The sequence below is a fragment of the Phalacrocorax carbo genome, chromosome 5, assembly GCF_963921805.1.
Source record: "Phalacrocorax carbo chromosome 5, bPhaCar2.1, whole genome shotgun sequence".
Classification (NCBI taxonomy): Eukaryota; Metazoa; Chordata; class Aves; order Suliformes; family Phalacrocoracidae; genus Phalacrocorax; species Phalacrocorax carbo.
The window spans coordinates 35968794-35982047 of NC_087517.1; the positions used below are offsets into that span (position 1 = coordinate 35968794).

The window sequence follows — 13254 nt, forward strand, 5'->3', positions numbered from 1 at the left end:
CTTTATTCAAATGCAGAATACAGCAACAGAGAGTCTCCAGATAGGCAAAGACAACTTTAATTCTTCTTTCACACTGGATTTTTCTTACAATGACTTACTAACATTAATGCCTTATTAACATGGTTAATGTTACCGTTTCCCACTGTTGCATAAAGGTAAAATAAGAAGTTTTGTTTAAACTTCATTCTTAAATTTAATGAAGTTATGCAACACTTGGAAAATGGAGTAAGGATATTCTTCCCCTGGCCTAGCTTTAGTCTTCTTCTAGTAGGAATTAAATTGGAGTATGTTGGTCTGCAAATGTGAGAGTCTACTTAAAGACATCTTGGGAGTTGCAGTATACAACCCCATCCTGTGCCAGAGAGGAAGTGCTTATGAGTATTGGGGTTTTCCCTAGCCAGTCAGGATGAATTGAGGCAACTTTGAAGAGGTCTCATGACTCAGTAATGATGAAAAAGATAGAATCAGGTCAGGTCAATGAAAACATTTTTCCTCAGCTTGATTTGGATGTCTGTTTCTTACAAGGCTTTTGTGGTATAAAGATTTCTCTAGCACAGCCCTGATGTTTTCTTGACTGAAATAAGTAATTTCAAGTATCCTGAAAATGAAAGGAAGAATTTTCAAGTGGATGTCTCTAATAAAAGTATTTCAGTAATTCAGTGCTTTCCAACAAAAACAACAAAAAATTATACAAGTATTCCTGACCAGTTCTAATTGTCTTTTATATTCAGTCTCAAGGGTTTTCTCATTCCTAACCTTTATTAAGCTGAACTGAACTCTACTCACTTGTTACATACTTGACATCATTATTTTTAGGCACTGAAAGAAGGCAACTGCTTGTTGCTCCTGTATCTGTAAGTAATAAATAAAAAGTTTAACTGTGTAGAGGTTAAACGCTCTCTTGGGCATGAAATGCACCTGAGTCACTGTCTCTTCCTCATGCACATGCATGTGACTGACTTTAGATTACACTAAAACCTAGGCTGCTTCTTTATAACCTTCATATCTGATGCTCTGCAGAAAACATCTAGGATGCCCTGAGGGCTTCCAAAGCCTGTTCCATGTCATCTTGAAACCAGAAGTTGTTGACTGAGCTGTCTGAAATGTGGTAAAGGTAATGGTAGCAGAAAAGAAACAGAGGCTTTGTTCCAGGAATTTTTGCAGACATTTTTGCTTACCATTCTTCTTTTTTAATTTCTCAGAGGCTAAGAGTTCCAGCAAATGAATAGCTTTGCTGTGCAAACAACATATTATGAACATAGCTTTCCAGCAATACCTTCCTACTCCACCCAAACACTGGGTAGTTTTACTTCAGTTTGAAATGCTGAGCCTGGTGGAATGCAAGGATTTTTAATTATGGAATTGAATTTTCTTACTAATTACAAATCTTTATTTTTAGCTGAAAAAGAGGGTGATATTAGCCAGCAAGGGTGCATTTAGGGGGTTATATGAGTCGACTTTGAAAACCGCAATGTAGAAAAAGCTTTGTGGAAAAGGCAATGTGTAATGATAGGTTTCTATTGAACTTTGATGTATGTAGCTTCAAAGTATGAGGATGTTTGGGCAGCAGCAAGTGCGTTTCTCTTAGATGTAATAAGAAAAGACATCCATACGCATTTTGTCTGGCTTCAAAGGAGCTAAATCCTACAAAACAAGAAAGGCAAACCAGTTCTTTTGCAGTGCATGGTCATTTTATCAGTTAGTATTACAGTGAGTATTACAGCATATGTGAAACTAACACAGTAGAACTTGTAAGAGCTTGGATAGATGGGTGCAGAGAAGAGAATGGCTTGTTGCTTGGGCAATCGGTTTCTGGCTGGCTGGACAGCCAAGATGTCTTCTTGTGAATTGCCGATAGATTTACTACAGGGATCCAAATGTACTGTGAGTGGAAGCTGTGTCTTGCTGGTACTGGCAAAGGAAGCAGCTGAGAGAATTTTTTTCACAGCCAAAATGCATTATTTTTTACTGATGCACAGCAGTCCAAGACTGGATTTTGGGAAGACCAAAATCAAACATTCATGGATTCCAGAACAGTAAGCCAAAGTAGACAGTAGAAGAATATTACATTTTCATTGTAATTTTGCTATTTTAGACTTAGGTTTAAATACTTTAGGCACAGTTCCTTATGTTCTGATAAGATTTGCTTCAATTTGTAGTAGCAGCAGTTTGGGCAGAATTCCCACCGTTGGGGCGTGTTTGCTTCCAGAATGAAGCCTCTTACATTCTGGGAGATGTGCTAATTGCAGTTTTAATTCTGTTTTAATTTTAAAGACAATGCCTGTATTGCCAAACTTGTGAGCATTCAGCAGTGCTGAGCCCTGGCCCTGTTCTGCCTCTGCTGACGGAAATGCTCTTGCAGCATGTTCTCTTTGTAAGCTCCCCACCAAAAGAATCTGCTGTTTCTGTGGGACCAGCCTGTCTTCATGCAAATGAAAGTGATTCCACTTAAAAATGTCATCCCAGAGTCAAGAATGTGCTCCAACACTTGCTTAGAAAAACAAATGATCTCTGTTGCCTCAAGCGTCTTTTGAAATAGTAAAACATAATAATTGGCCACGATAAGCATTCTTTTTAGGCTTTTTCTGCCCCGAGTCAGGAAGAAAATTGTGGTACAGAGGTGGCTATAGCTGAACTGACTTCACAGTAACTACTTTGAATGACAATGTCCAAGCAGGGCATTTGTGGCCATGTGGGCCCCAGCAGAGACCAGGCACCCTGCTACAGAATTCAGCTTTTGACTGATTTGCTCCAGCTGCTGAAATCTGTGACAGTGTTTTCTCAGGCATGCCATGAGTGCCTCCCCATTACAATCTATGTGCAGCCTTAGACATTTGGAAGTAATTTTATTTCCTGCTTGAGGCTTGATTGCTGTCATCTGAGAGTATTTGTATAAGCACTACTGGCAGATCAGGCTCTTCAAACTCCCTCTTTCACCCTATTCTTCTACAGGCACCAAGCCACATGTCCAGCCATCCTACTTGTGAACCAAAGTAAAACCAGAGAAAAACAAAGTAAAAACATGTTTGTGTCCAACCTTATTAATGGGATAACACTAATGAGTTAGTGGAACAAAGTGCTTTTGAAGTATGCAGATCCAAGACTGGAATAACCAACAGAAAAGGACCAGCCTGACCAATCTTTCAGCAAAGTGTTGCTACTGCACAGTTCCCTGCCCTGTCCATAGCATAAGATTAAGTGTTTAGACGGGTTGAGTCTTGTTCAGTAGCTCAGGAAGGGTGAGGTTAATGTGCAGATACAACATCATCAGATGCTCTTAGGGAATTGAACAGTGTAACGCTGGATAGTGCTGTAGGACCAGGAAGAGAAATCCATTTTACTAGAAGGGATCCTGTTATATTCTGCCTTTATATCCAGCATGTGTTGAATCTTGTAATAAAAACATTGTTCGTGATTGTTCTGTGTTGGAAATTAACTTTATCCATAAAAAGGCAAGCAAAACTCCTGCTGATGGAGACTGATGGAGACATAAATACATGAACCTGAAGGTTGGGAAAATATGGACTACCAAACCACATGCAGGGTAGTATTGTTTCCATCCAGTTAAGGAAGCAGTGGAGAATCGGTTGTATACTTCAGATGTTAATTTGAAATTCATCCAGAGGAACCTAAGGGTATCCTAAGCATAGTTTTTCCTTTTCAGTTTTCCCTATTCAGCCAAATCTGGATTCACAGTGAGTGGAAAACAATTATTTATTTTGGCACAATTTTCTGGAAGAGACAAAACCTAGTTGCCCAGTCACACTCAGAGAGCCCTCTACCTGGGAGATTACCTCTTCTCCCAAGTCAGGGTATATTGGTTTGCTGTGGTTTTCTGCCTCTGGGATGTTGTTTAGAGCTTGGAGGTTGCATTTTCTCAGCTGATGAATTGCAGGGGGTGAACTCGCTCCCCTTAGTGCCAGCCAGAAGCAACTGCCCAGCCACAAAGTGTATGGCTTCAGTCAGGCTATAGCAATTTCTACAGTTAATTAAGATTCTGCTTAGGAGCTGACTTGCACCTTGATAGTTAGCAATATTTATTCATACTTAACATTATTTGTGGTCTCTGCAGGAAAAACAGTTGAGTGTGTAATTTTTCAGTCCTAAAATATGTGTTTTAAAATTACCTACATCATTTAGGAGAACACTCTTAGACTTTTCTACTTCTGAAACAAGGCACAAAGGGTGGCAGCTCCTTGTCTAAAGGGTTGAACCCCTCAATCACATTGAAAACTCATTTGGAATTAAGGCCATTCAATGTCTTTTAATCTGTTGAATGCTTTTAAAAACACTTACTTATTGTCAACTTTGCAAATGATCCTCTAGGATTTTTTTTAAGCAGGAACTCTGCAGGATGGATTAGAAAACCCTAAGAATCAGTTCGGATGAAACCTGGTTTCCTACAGGTTTGTATTTTAAACTGCGTGTCTGTGCACATTCCCAAAAATATAATGAAAATAATTTGTTATTATCCACTAATTTTCCAAGGGAGCCTTGGTGGGGCACTGACTTGGAACTCCCTTCTCTTCCTAACTAAGTATGTTCACAAAATTTTCAGGAACACTATTATCTTAATGACCTGGTGTCTTACAAGGTCCCTGTCAAACTTGGCTGCAGTCAGCCACTGGAACCAAATGGGCAAGGGGACACAGATGTCACAGTGCAGCCAGTAGGATCACATAAAGCTAGTTTCCTTAGGAAGCCACAGGGAGAATGCAAAATGAAACGTTCACCCAGATCTTCAGCTGGCATAAAAACAACACAGAGCCACAGACTTTGAGAAAGTAATCTTATTTTAGACTAATGAATTTCTGTGCTAGTTATTCTTTTAGACAGTCCTGTAATGAATGAATCCTCTGCATGATACTCTTGATGAATCTGTGTGTGTCATTTGTTGCTTATTCTCTTGGCTCTGCGGGGAGACTTAAGCTGTATTTGAATCCACTGAACAAACATTCATCTTCTGTAACTCTTAGTGAATTAACAATGAGTTACAGACCTTGTTAGTGGTCAGTATTTCAAGAGAATGCCGAGTTATTTGGATTTAAGTGCATTGTTGTACTGTAGCTGTTATGTAAAGTTCACTGAGATGTATGATGGACCCTGAGTGGAAATGTCTGCAAATTTGATTTCATTTTGACAAACAAATGTTTCATATTAAGTGAATTGTGAATCAGTTCAGTCTTTTATTGGTAAGGGATTCCATGTTCATCTTCATGTAGGTAACTGTAAAGTGCTTATGTAAATGTGTGTTAATCATTAACAAGAATTGTGTCTGTGCAACAAATGCAAAATAGGTTTTGTATTTATCAGCACTCCTGAAACATAACTGATTTTCAGAATAATTGATGTTTACGTTATAATTTGCATGGCACAGTAATTTGGATAATACTTTATATATTACCACTCAAAAAAAAGCCTATCAAAAGAGAAAACATGTGCTCTGATTCTTATTGGAGTAAATGAAAAGTTTTTTCCACTGGGGAAAAATGAGAACTGGATCAAGCCCTACCTTACTGCTGCAGCAGGCTGACAATCAAAGATTTATTAACAGCAAACTCCTCTTGTCCCTCTCTTGGCAGCCTGTACGTATGCACAACGGTATATCTGCAAAATGGTTGTTAGCACATATCATCTCTCACTTTGATTTATTTCTTCCCCTCTGCTTTGTAAGGCAGCAGGATTAAATTTTGTAATTCATAACCTGAAGCTCAGCTTTTCATATTCTAGAATTTTTTTTAAGTTTAAAAACTACCTAATCTATGTAATCTTATATTTCCTTACACTTTTCAAAAACTACCATCAGGATAACAAAGAGAAGATGAGAAACTACCTGCACAAGCTGTTTTGTTTCCAGCCCTTTGTCATTAAATAACCACACCTCTTCTGTTCCAGTCTTTTTATGTCAAGCAATGTGAAAGCGTTGGTGTTTAGTTACAGTATGCATCAAGAAGTCTCCCTTGGCAGAAGAAAGCATAAAACTGGCAGACTCTGCTTTCAATACCAGTCATCTTTCTGCCTTTGTTAGACTATGTCCTCTATTGCTGTAGGTCTATCAGCCTTTCAGCTCCTTTAATTATTGCATTGGTAGAGCTAGTAAAAAATGTAGTGAAATGGAGCTGCTTTGTTGTCAAATCCTTTTCTTTCCCTTACCATTCATCTCTGAAATAAAGGTGTTAATATCTGCAGAGTTCTTATATATTTGCAAGTTTTCCTTGGACGATTTTTTTCCCAAGTAGGGCATTGAGAGATGTATTCTCCTCTATCGTAGACCAGCCTTCTCTTCAGCTGAGGTAATGGTGGTTGACTGCTTCCATATTAGGTTGTCTATACATAGAGATGGATAACAGAAGAGTAGCGTCTGGGACTTAGGGGGCGTTTCTGCAAGGAAAAATAAGACCTTAGGATGACAGGTTCAGCAAACCTCCCTGTTCGTATATGTGGAGTAGTCTTTCTTTTCTCCCCCTTATTACCCCTTTCTTTTAAAATCACAGAATTGTATAGACTGGAAAAGACCTTTAGGATCATCAGGTCTAACTGTAAACCTAACACTGTCAGTTCACCACATACAAACATCTTTTGAATAACTCCAGGGATGGTGACTCAACCACTTCCCTGGGCAGCCTGTTTCAATCCCTGACAATACTTTCGGTGAAGTAATATTTCCTAATATCCAATCTAAACCCCCCGGGGCACAATTTGAGGCCATTTCCCCTCATCCTATCAATTGTTACTTAGGAGAAGAGACCAACACCCACCTCACTACAAAATCCTTTCAGGTAGTTGTAGAGAGTGATAAGGTGTTCCTTCACCTACTCTTAATAAGACTTGTTCTCTAGACACTTCACCAGCTTCGTTGCTCTTTGTACACACTCCAGCATCTTAATGCCTTTTTGTAGTGAGGGGCCCAAAACTGAATGCAATATTCGAGGTGTGGCCTCACTGGTGTTGAGTACACCAGTACTCAGGTGGACAGTCGCTTCCTTAGTTCTGCTGGCCATCCTATTCCTCATACAAGCCAGGATGCTGTTGGCCTTCTTGGCCACCTGGGCACACTGCTGGCTCATATCCAGTGTCAACCAACACCCCCAGGTCCTTTTCCGCTAGGCAGCTCTCCAGCCACTCCTCCCCAAGCCTGTAGCGTTGCACAGGGTTGTTGTGACCCAAGTGCAGGACCTGACACTTGTTGAACCTCACCCCATTGATCCAGCCTGTCCAGGTCCCTCTGTAGAGCCTCTTTTCCCTCAGGCAGATCGACATTCCCATCCAACTTGGTGTTGCCTGCAAACTTACTAAGGGTGCGCTTGATCCCCTCATCCAGGTCATTGATAAAGCTATTAAATGGAATGAGCTGCAACACTGACCCCTGGGGAACACCACTTGTGACTGACTGCCAATTAGATTTTAAATCCATTCTCCTCAACTCTTTGGGCCTGGCCATCCAGCCAGTTTTTTACCCAATGAAGAGTATACAACGTTTTTGCTTGACAGTGTGTTCCCCCACTGCTCCCCTGCTTAATTTTCTCTTTTTATAGTGTTATTTTCCTCCTTTGTTTCTTTTTATTCTAGTTGGTTCTATTCCTAGACCTTACTTTTCTTCACATACAAAATGTGAACCAGAAGTCAATGAAAGCAATAAGGGTACAGTAATGTGGAGTAACTTCAAGCCACAAACCAAACAACAGTGAATTTCCAGGTGTTGCTTTCAAAATGGTGTATGTCTGGTGGTGCAAGACTAAAATGGTTTCATATGCTGTCTTTTAAAACACTTGTTCTGTTGGTGGCTTTTTGAGGAGTGGAATTAACCTTGAGAGAAATCTACTTGAAATGAAAAGAAGCTCAGCATAAAATGTACAAAGCAGGGTGTGCCTTGCATGCCTTTACTGTGCATAAACTCCTTTGACACTGGCTTGTGATGAGTGATGGGCTTTGACAGCCATCTAGTGGCTGGGATGGGTTCCCCCCCCAGTAATTAGTACCATTTCAGTGTTGTCACAAAACTGGGCGTGGGTATGTCAGTGCATGATGTGATTTTTACTTCCAAACTGGTGGTCCATAGTCTCTAAGTATGACGATTTAGTATATTAGTTGTAACTGACTGTTTGACTTCTGATCAAATAGTTCTTTAAAGCAAAACTGATATGATACTCCAACAAATCAATATACAGCAGAAAAATAATTGCATTGCACTCACTATGCTTTTCATTGAAATCCTCTTTCACAAAGGTCCTTTGTGCAAGCTTATGAATGAAGGAATCCTTAAATATATGATAGGGTATTTCTTCTACCTTGCCTTTTATATTTGCAGACTGCTTTGAAACTAATTTTCACCAGCTTTCATGGATTTGCAACCCTGTAGATTCTCTAGTGAGGTCCAATGCCAGTTAGAGTTGTACTTTTTGTTGGCAAGAAAGGAATCAGTTAATGGGCTAGCAGATCCTTTTACCACATTAAGAATTTCCAAAGCTGCTCCTCAAGCCATTCAGTACCTTGTGTTACAACTGCAGAGGGAGAAAGAACACACGACACAAAGAGATTGTGACTTGGTCACTGTAATTAAAAAAACTTGCAGATTTCCAAACCACGGAGGAAACAGTGGAACAATTTCCTTTGCTGCCTTTCCCAGTCTGGGTGTAGATGGGTTACATGCCTGGAGTTCAGGCCTGAGAGTAAAATGTCAAAATGTGCTTGTGGAATGAGTTGGCTTTGAAGTAGCTGCTTTTTCAGGTTACTCTCTCAGTCTAATGCAATTGCGACAGAAAGGAAAACTAAAAGCACCAAACATAATTAAAAGATTTAAAATTAAAAATGTGTTTCTGGCAGTATTGTGGGGTAGGTTTTTTTTTGTTTGGGTTTTGGTGTTGGGTTTTTTGTTTTGGGTTTTTCTTTTTTATTATTATCAGCATATCTGCAATCTGATAGGAAAACAGACTTCTTGGTATACTTGCAGAAGTTGGTATGTGCTTTTTCCCCCTGCCTTTGTGTGCCTCTTTCTCAGCCACTGAGTGGGACCCAGGCAGAAGCTAGTCACCATCTGGCTCAGCTCTGGTTTGCCAAAGCAGTTGCTATGTGGTTTATTTGAAGTCATGACAGAATGCTGACTTTGGGCTCAGTAACTTAGAAATTTCATTTATGCAAACTGCTGCTCTTCTGAACAGCACAATGAGTTCTTCGGGTGATACATTAAGGAAGACATAGACCATATGCCAGACATCTGGGGCGAAAAGGCTAAGTATGTCAGACAGCACGTTATGTCATGCACACAAGGGAGAAGTAGAAGAGTGCTTTCCAAAATACGATCTGAAGTTTGGAAAATGATTCTCACAGTGTCATAAATAGTCTGTACAGCACAATTGGTTGATGTCTTTACTTCACACTGAAAACATTTCCTCCTGAGCTTCTGCAGCACCCCTTCGAGTCATTTTGTCAGTGGGTTTGATAAACCCATTGAAGAAAGGAGCTGACCTGGTATAAATTTGGATTTCAGTTTGCGTTAGAAAGCTGCAGAAGCTAGTGATGGCAGGCAACAGTTAATGACACATCTGCTCTATTTCTCTGAGCTTTGACATTGATGGAGTAACTGGACTTGAGGCATGAAGCTGAAATCCCAGTTATGTTCATATTTATTACTTTGTGATTTTCTCTTTGCATCTGGTTTAAATTAAGATAGAAATGCATAGAACAGTGAAACTCTCCATGTGCTTATAGCTGTTAATTTTTATGCTAATAACAGGTTTTCTAAAAAAATAATGGCCGTGATCTTTGACTAATGGGATGTGTCTGGGATGACAGTGGATGAGTGCCCCCATAGTCTGGGATATGTGTGTGTTTGTAAGTGTGTGTGTGTATATATATATATGATTGCCCCTATTCCCAGTCTTGTATCAGTTAGAAATTAGTGCTGTTTGGGAGTTTTCAGATAAAGGTTTTAACTGGATTGTCCAGTTTCAAAGACATTTTTGATAGAAGGGTTTCTGTGGTCAGATGGAGCTCTCACCCAGGTGAGATTAGTTTTCTCTGCAGCATTCTAGGGGTCAGGAGAATCATTCTGGACTGTGTGTGACAGCTTTGCTGTGTATGACTCAGATGAGGGCATCTTGGCATGGGAGCCCTTGGTTTGCAGGTTTGTGATCCATTGTCTAGGGACAGCCTGGGGACAGTTCATTGCTTTTATGGGCACTTGTGTTCCTTCAGAGGATAAAATATTCACTAAGCCAAAGTAAAAAATCTCTTTTTTTTTTTTTTTTTTTTCCTGATAAGGCATTCTGTAAAATGTTGGTTACCCAAAGAAAAGTTTCCACTTTACTTCTTTATCAGACTTATTTTATTTTTAGGAGGACATACTGAGATATACTCACGTCATGATTAAAATATAATGCAGATATTTGGGAGTATTTGCCTACAAAGTAGGAAGAAAACAAAGGCATAGGCTTAAGTATGTATGGAACAGTACTTAAACAGATGGTTACGTCCCCTTAAATACTACCGTCAGTCAAACAGGGAAAATTTTGAGCCCAGAGAAGTTGTTCTGCCTTGGTGACAGTAGACTGATTGGAGCTGAAAAAGCAAAAATTATATTGAATGGATTTCTAAATAATTAGTAAGAACTTACTTTTAAATTGGAGTTCAAGGTAAAGAAAGAAAAGTAATAGTATTAAGACAAGAAAGAAAGTAAACCTTCTGTAAATGGTCTGGATTAGGTTAAAAAAGACATATGCAACTTTGATAAAATAAAACAACGTCCATACAAATGTGTGAATACGTACATAGATAGGACAAATGCATATAGTCAGTCAACGCTGTTCCTATATAAATGACCACAAAGGATAGTCTTTTATATATAGTTAAAATCTTTAAGAGATATTTTGTATGTAGTTAATATATATCCATAGCAATAATTTATGTCTGTGCTGGGGTAATCATGTAGGGTCATGACCAGCTGGATTACAAGAACTGAGCAAGTTGAGTAGTTTGAGGAGCATCTCTTCAGTCAGCTGGAGGCACTGGTGCAAGTATGCTTGCACTGGAGATTGCTGTTGCCACTGGACAGTGACTGACTGTTCTGCTTGGAAGATTTGATTCTCCATGTTGGTATTACCTTACACCAAGGCCCCATTAAATGAGTATTTTTTTCCTTTTCAACAAACATTGCCCTGTCTATTTCAACACTGTCATAAGTCTGTCTGTGTAAGGCACCTGCATCAGGGAGCAGGTAATATATGCTGTTTCATATGGAAGTCTTGCAGGTTCTTCTCCCTGGTCAGATGTCTCCAGTACCATGTGCTCAACAGTTACAAAGAGCAGGTACGTGGCAGGAGTTCCTCAACACAGAGTTAACACCCCACTGAGCAGAACAATATCCAGAGACTCGTGAGGCAATGTTCATTTGATACTGTATTGGGTTTCTGCACTCTATTTGACTTCTTTCTGATCAAGAAATAAGGTGTTAAAGTAAGAAAGATATTTAAGATTAATATTTAAAAGTTCTTAATATTAGCTATGCTGGTGGACCCTTTTCTTTGTGTATGTAATGCTGCTTCTCATCTCCAGATGTGCTCTTTCCTTATCCAGACCTACTCCTCCTTTGATTTCACAGTTGGAAAATGTGTTGTATATTCTCTCTCCTGTCCCAGGAGAAGATGTTGAAGAAATAGCCTGCACTCAGAATGGCCAGATGTACCTGAACAGGGATATTTGGAAGCCCTCACCATGCCAAATTTGTGTCTGTGACAATGGAGCTATTCTTTGTGATGAAATACAGTGTCAAGATGTGTTGGAGTGTGAGAACCCACAGGTGCCCCCAGGAGAGTGCTGTCCTGTGTGTCCCCATACAACGCGCGATTTTGACACCACCATTGGTAAGATTGCTTTCCAGTTCACTTTTTTTAAAAGGAGAGACAGCCCAAAGACCTAGGAACCTCATGATACTGAAATTTCTAGTAGGATTTCCATGGTGCAAGTTGAAATCTGAAGAGAGTAGATAATTGGCAGTTATCTTCAATCTTAGGTTGCACCTGAGCTGGCTTTGGAAACAGTTTTCTTCTGACTATGAATCTGATATAAGCCCAAGTGGCTTTATAACTAAAAGGTTGGTCTGGATTCTGTTTTGATATTTCAAGGAGGTTGAATTCTGGCATCTTGATGTGGTTCATCTGAGATGCAAATATATTAAGATAAATATATATATAATAAACATATCAGGATAAATACATATTTATTGCTTAAATATATATAATAAAGTAAGTGTATGCTTTAATAAAGCACTTGATTTGAGGCCCCTCCAACAAAAGAATAAATGTAAACACTATCTGTAAACAGTAAAACGTAAACAGTATAAAGTATTTCCTCAAAGTGGAAACATGGACCTATGATCCTTTTGCGAGTCATAAGAAAAAAAATTAGCATGAAGTATTATTAACTCTCTGCATACTTTCTGTGATACACCCTGAAGACTATGTCTTTTCCAGTCCATTTCTTCTTCCTGGCGAGACTTGGATGAAGCAATACGCCCTCAATTTTCCCAAAAGAAAATCTCTTAACTTGCAATTAATGCTCATTAATACCGTGTATTGCATTATTTGAGCTACATTCTATATACAATAATTAAAGCAATTTCTTCAGGAGGTATAATTGTTGTTGATTAGCTTAATATAGAACAAAATAGTGGTAAAGAGCATGTAGTAGGGACTTGTGAAATTGAGAAATGAAGCAAGATGTGGCAAGCATTAATAAATAGCTGGTGCATCCTGCTGTGTTGTGGCAGGCCTTAGGCCAACGCCAGCAAGGTACACCCAACAAGTACAAAAGCAGTATGGATACATTCCAGAATTCCTTACTGTTATTCAAGGTGCTAATAGAATATTCTTCTGAAGGATTTTTGTGGATATGAGAGTGTCTATATGATATTTTAGGTGCTTTTCAAACAAGAAGAGGTCAAAAGTACCTCAGTCAGCTCTATCTTTTGAAAAATACCATGTAATATGTTTTGGATCCATCAACATTCCTTGTATTGAAGTCAGTAATAAAAATTCCTTTGACTTCACTGTCAGTCATTAGGCCAGCTTCTGACAATTCCCTACAAGAGGTTTTGCTCTTCTAAAGTGCTTTTTCTTATTCTGTGTAATGATGAAAAAGGCTGAGACTCAGGGGACATCATTGCAAAACCATTCTGATTCCTCGTACCTGAACAAGGGAGTATGCATGTCCCTGGGACCTTCCTCAGTAACCTTCTGTGCCTCCAGGATTGGGGATGGC

At 39.3% G+C, this 13254-nt stretch overlaps 1 protein-coding gene across 1 annotated transcript in view; it reads left to right on the top strand.

The window, feature by feature from the left end:
• The window catches only part of COL5A2 (collagen type V alpha 2 chain), a 114447-nt gene that overhangs the window by 47225 nt on the left and 53968 nt on the right, over positions 1-13254 (top strand). The window contains exon 2 of the mRNA XM_064452028.1: positions 11634-11858. Within this exon, the coding sequence (XP_064308098.1) occupies positions 11634-11858 (225 nt within the window). The remainder of the gene's footprint in view (positions 1-11633; positions 11859-13254) is intronic.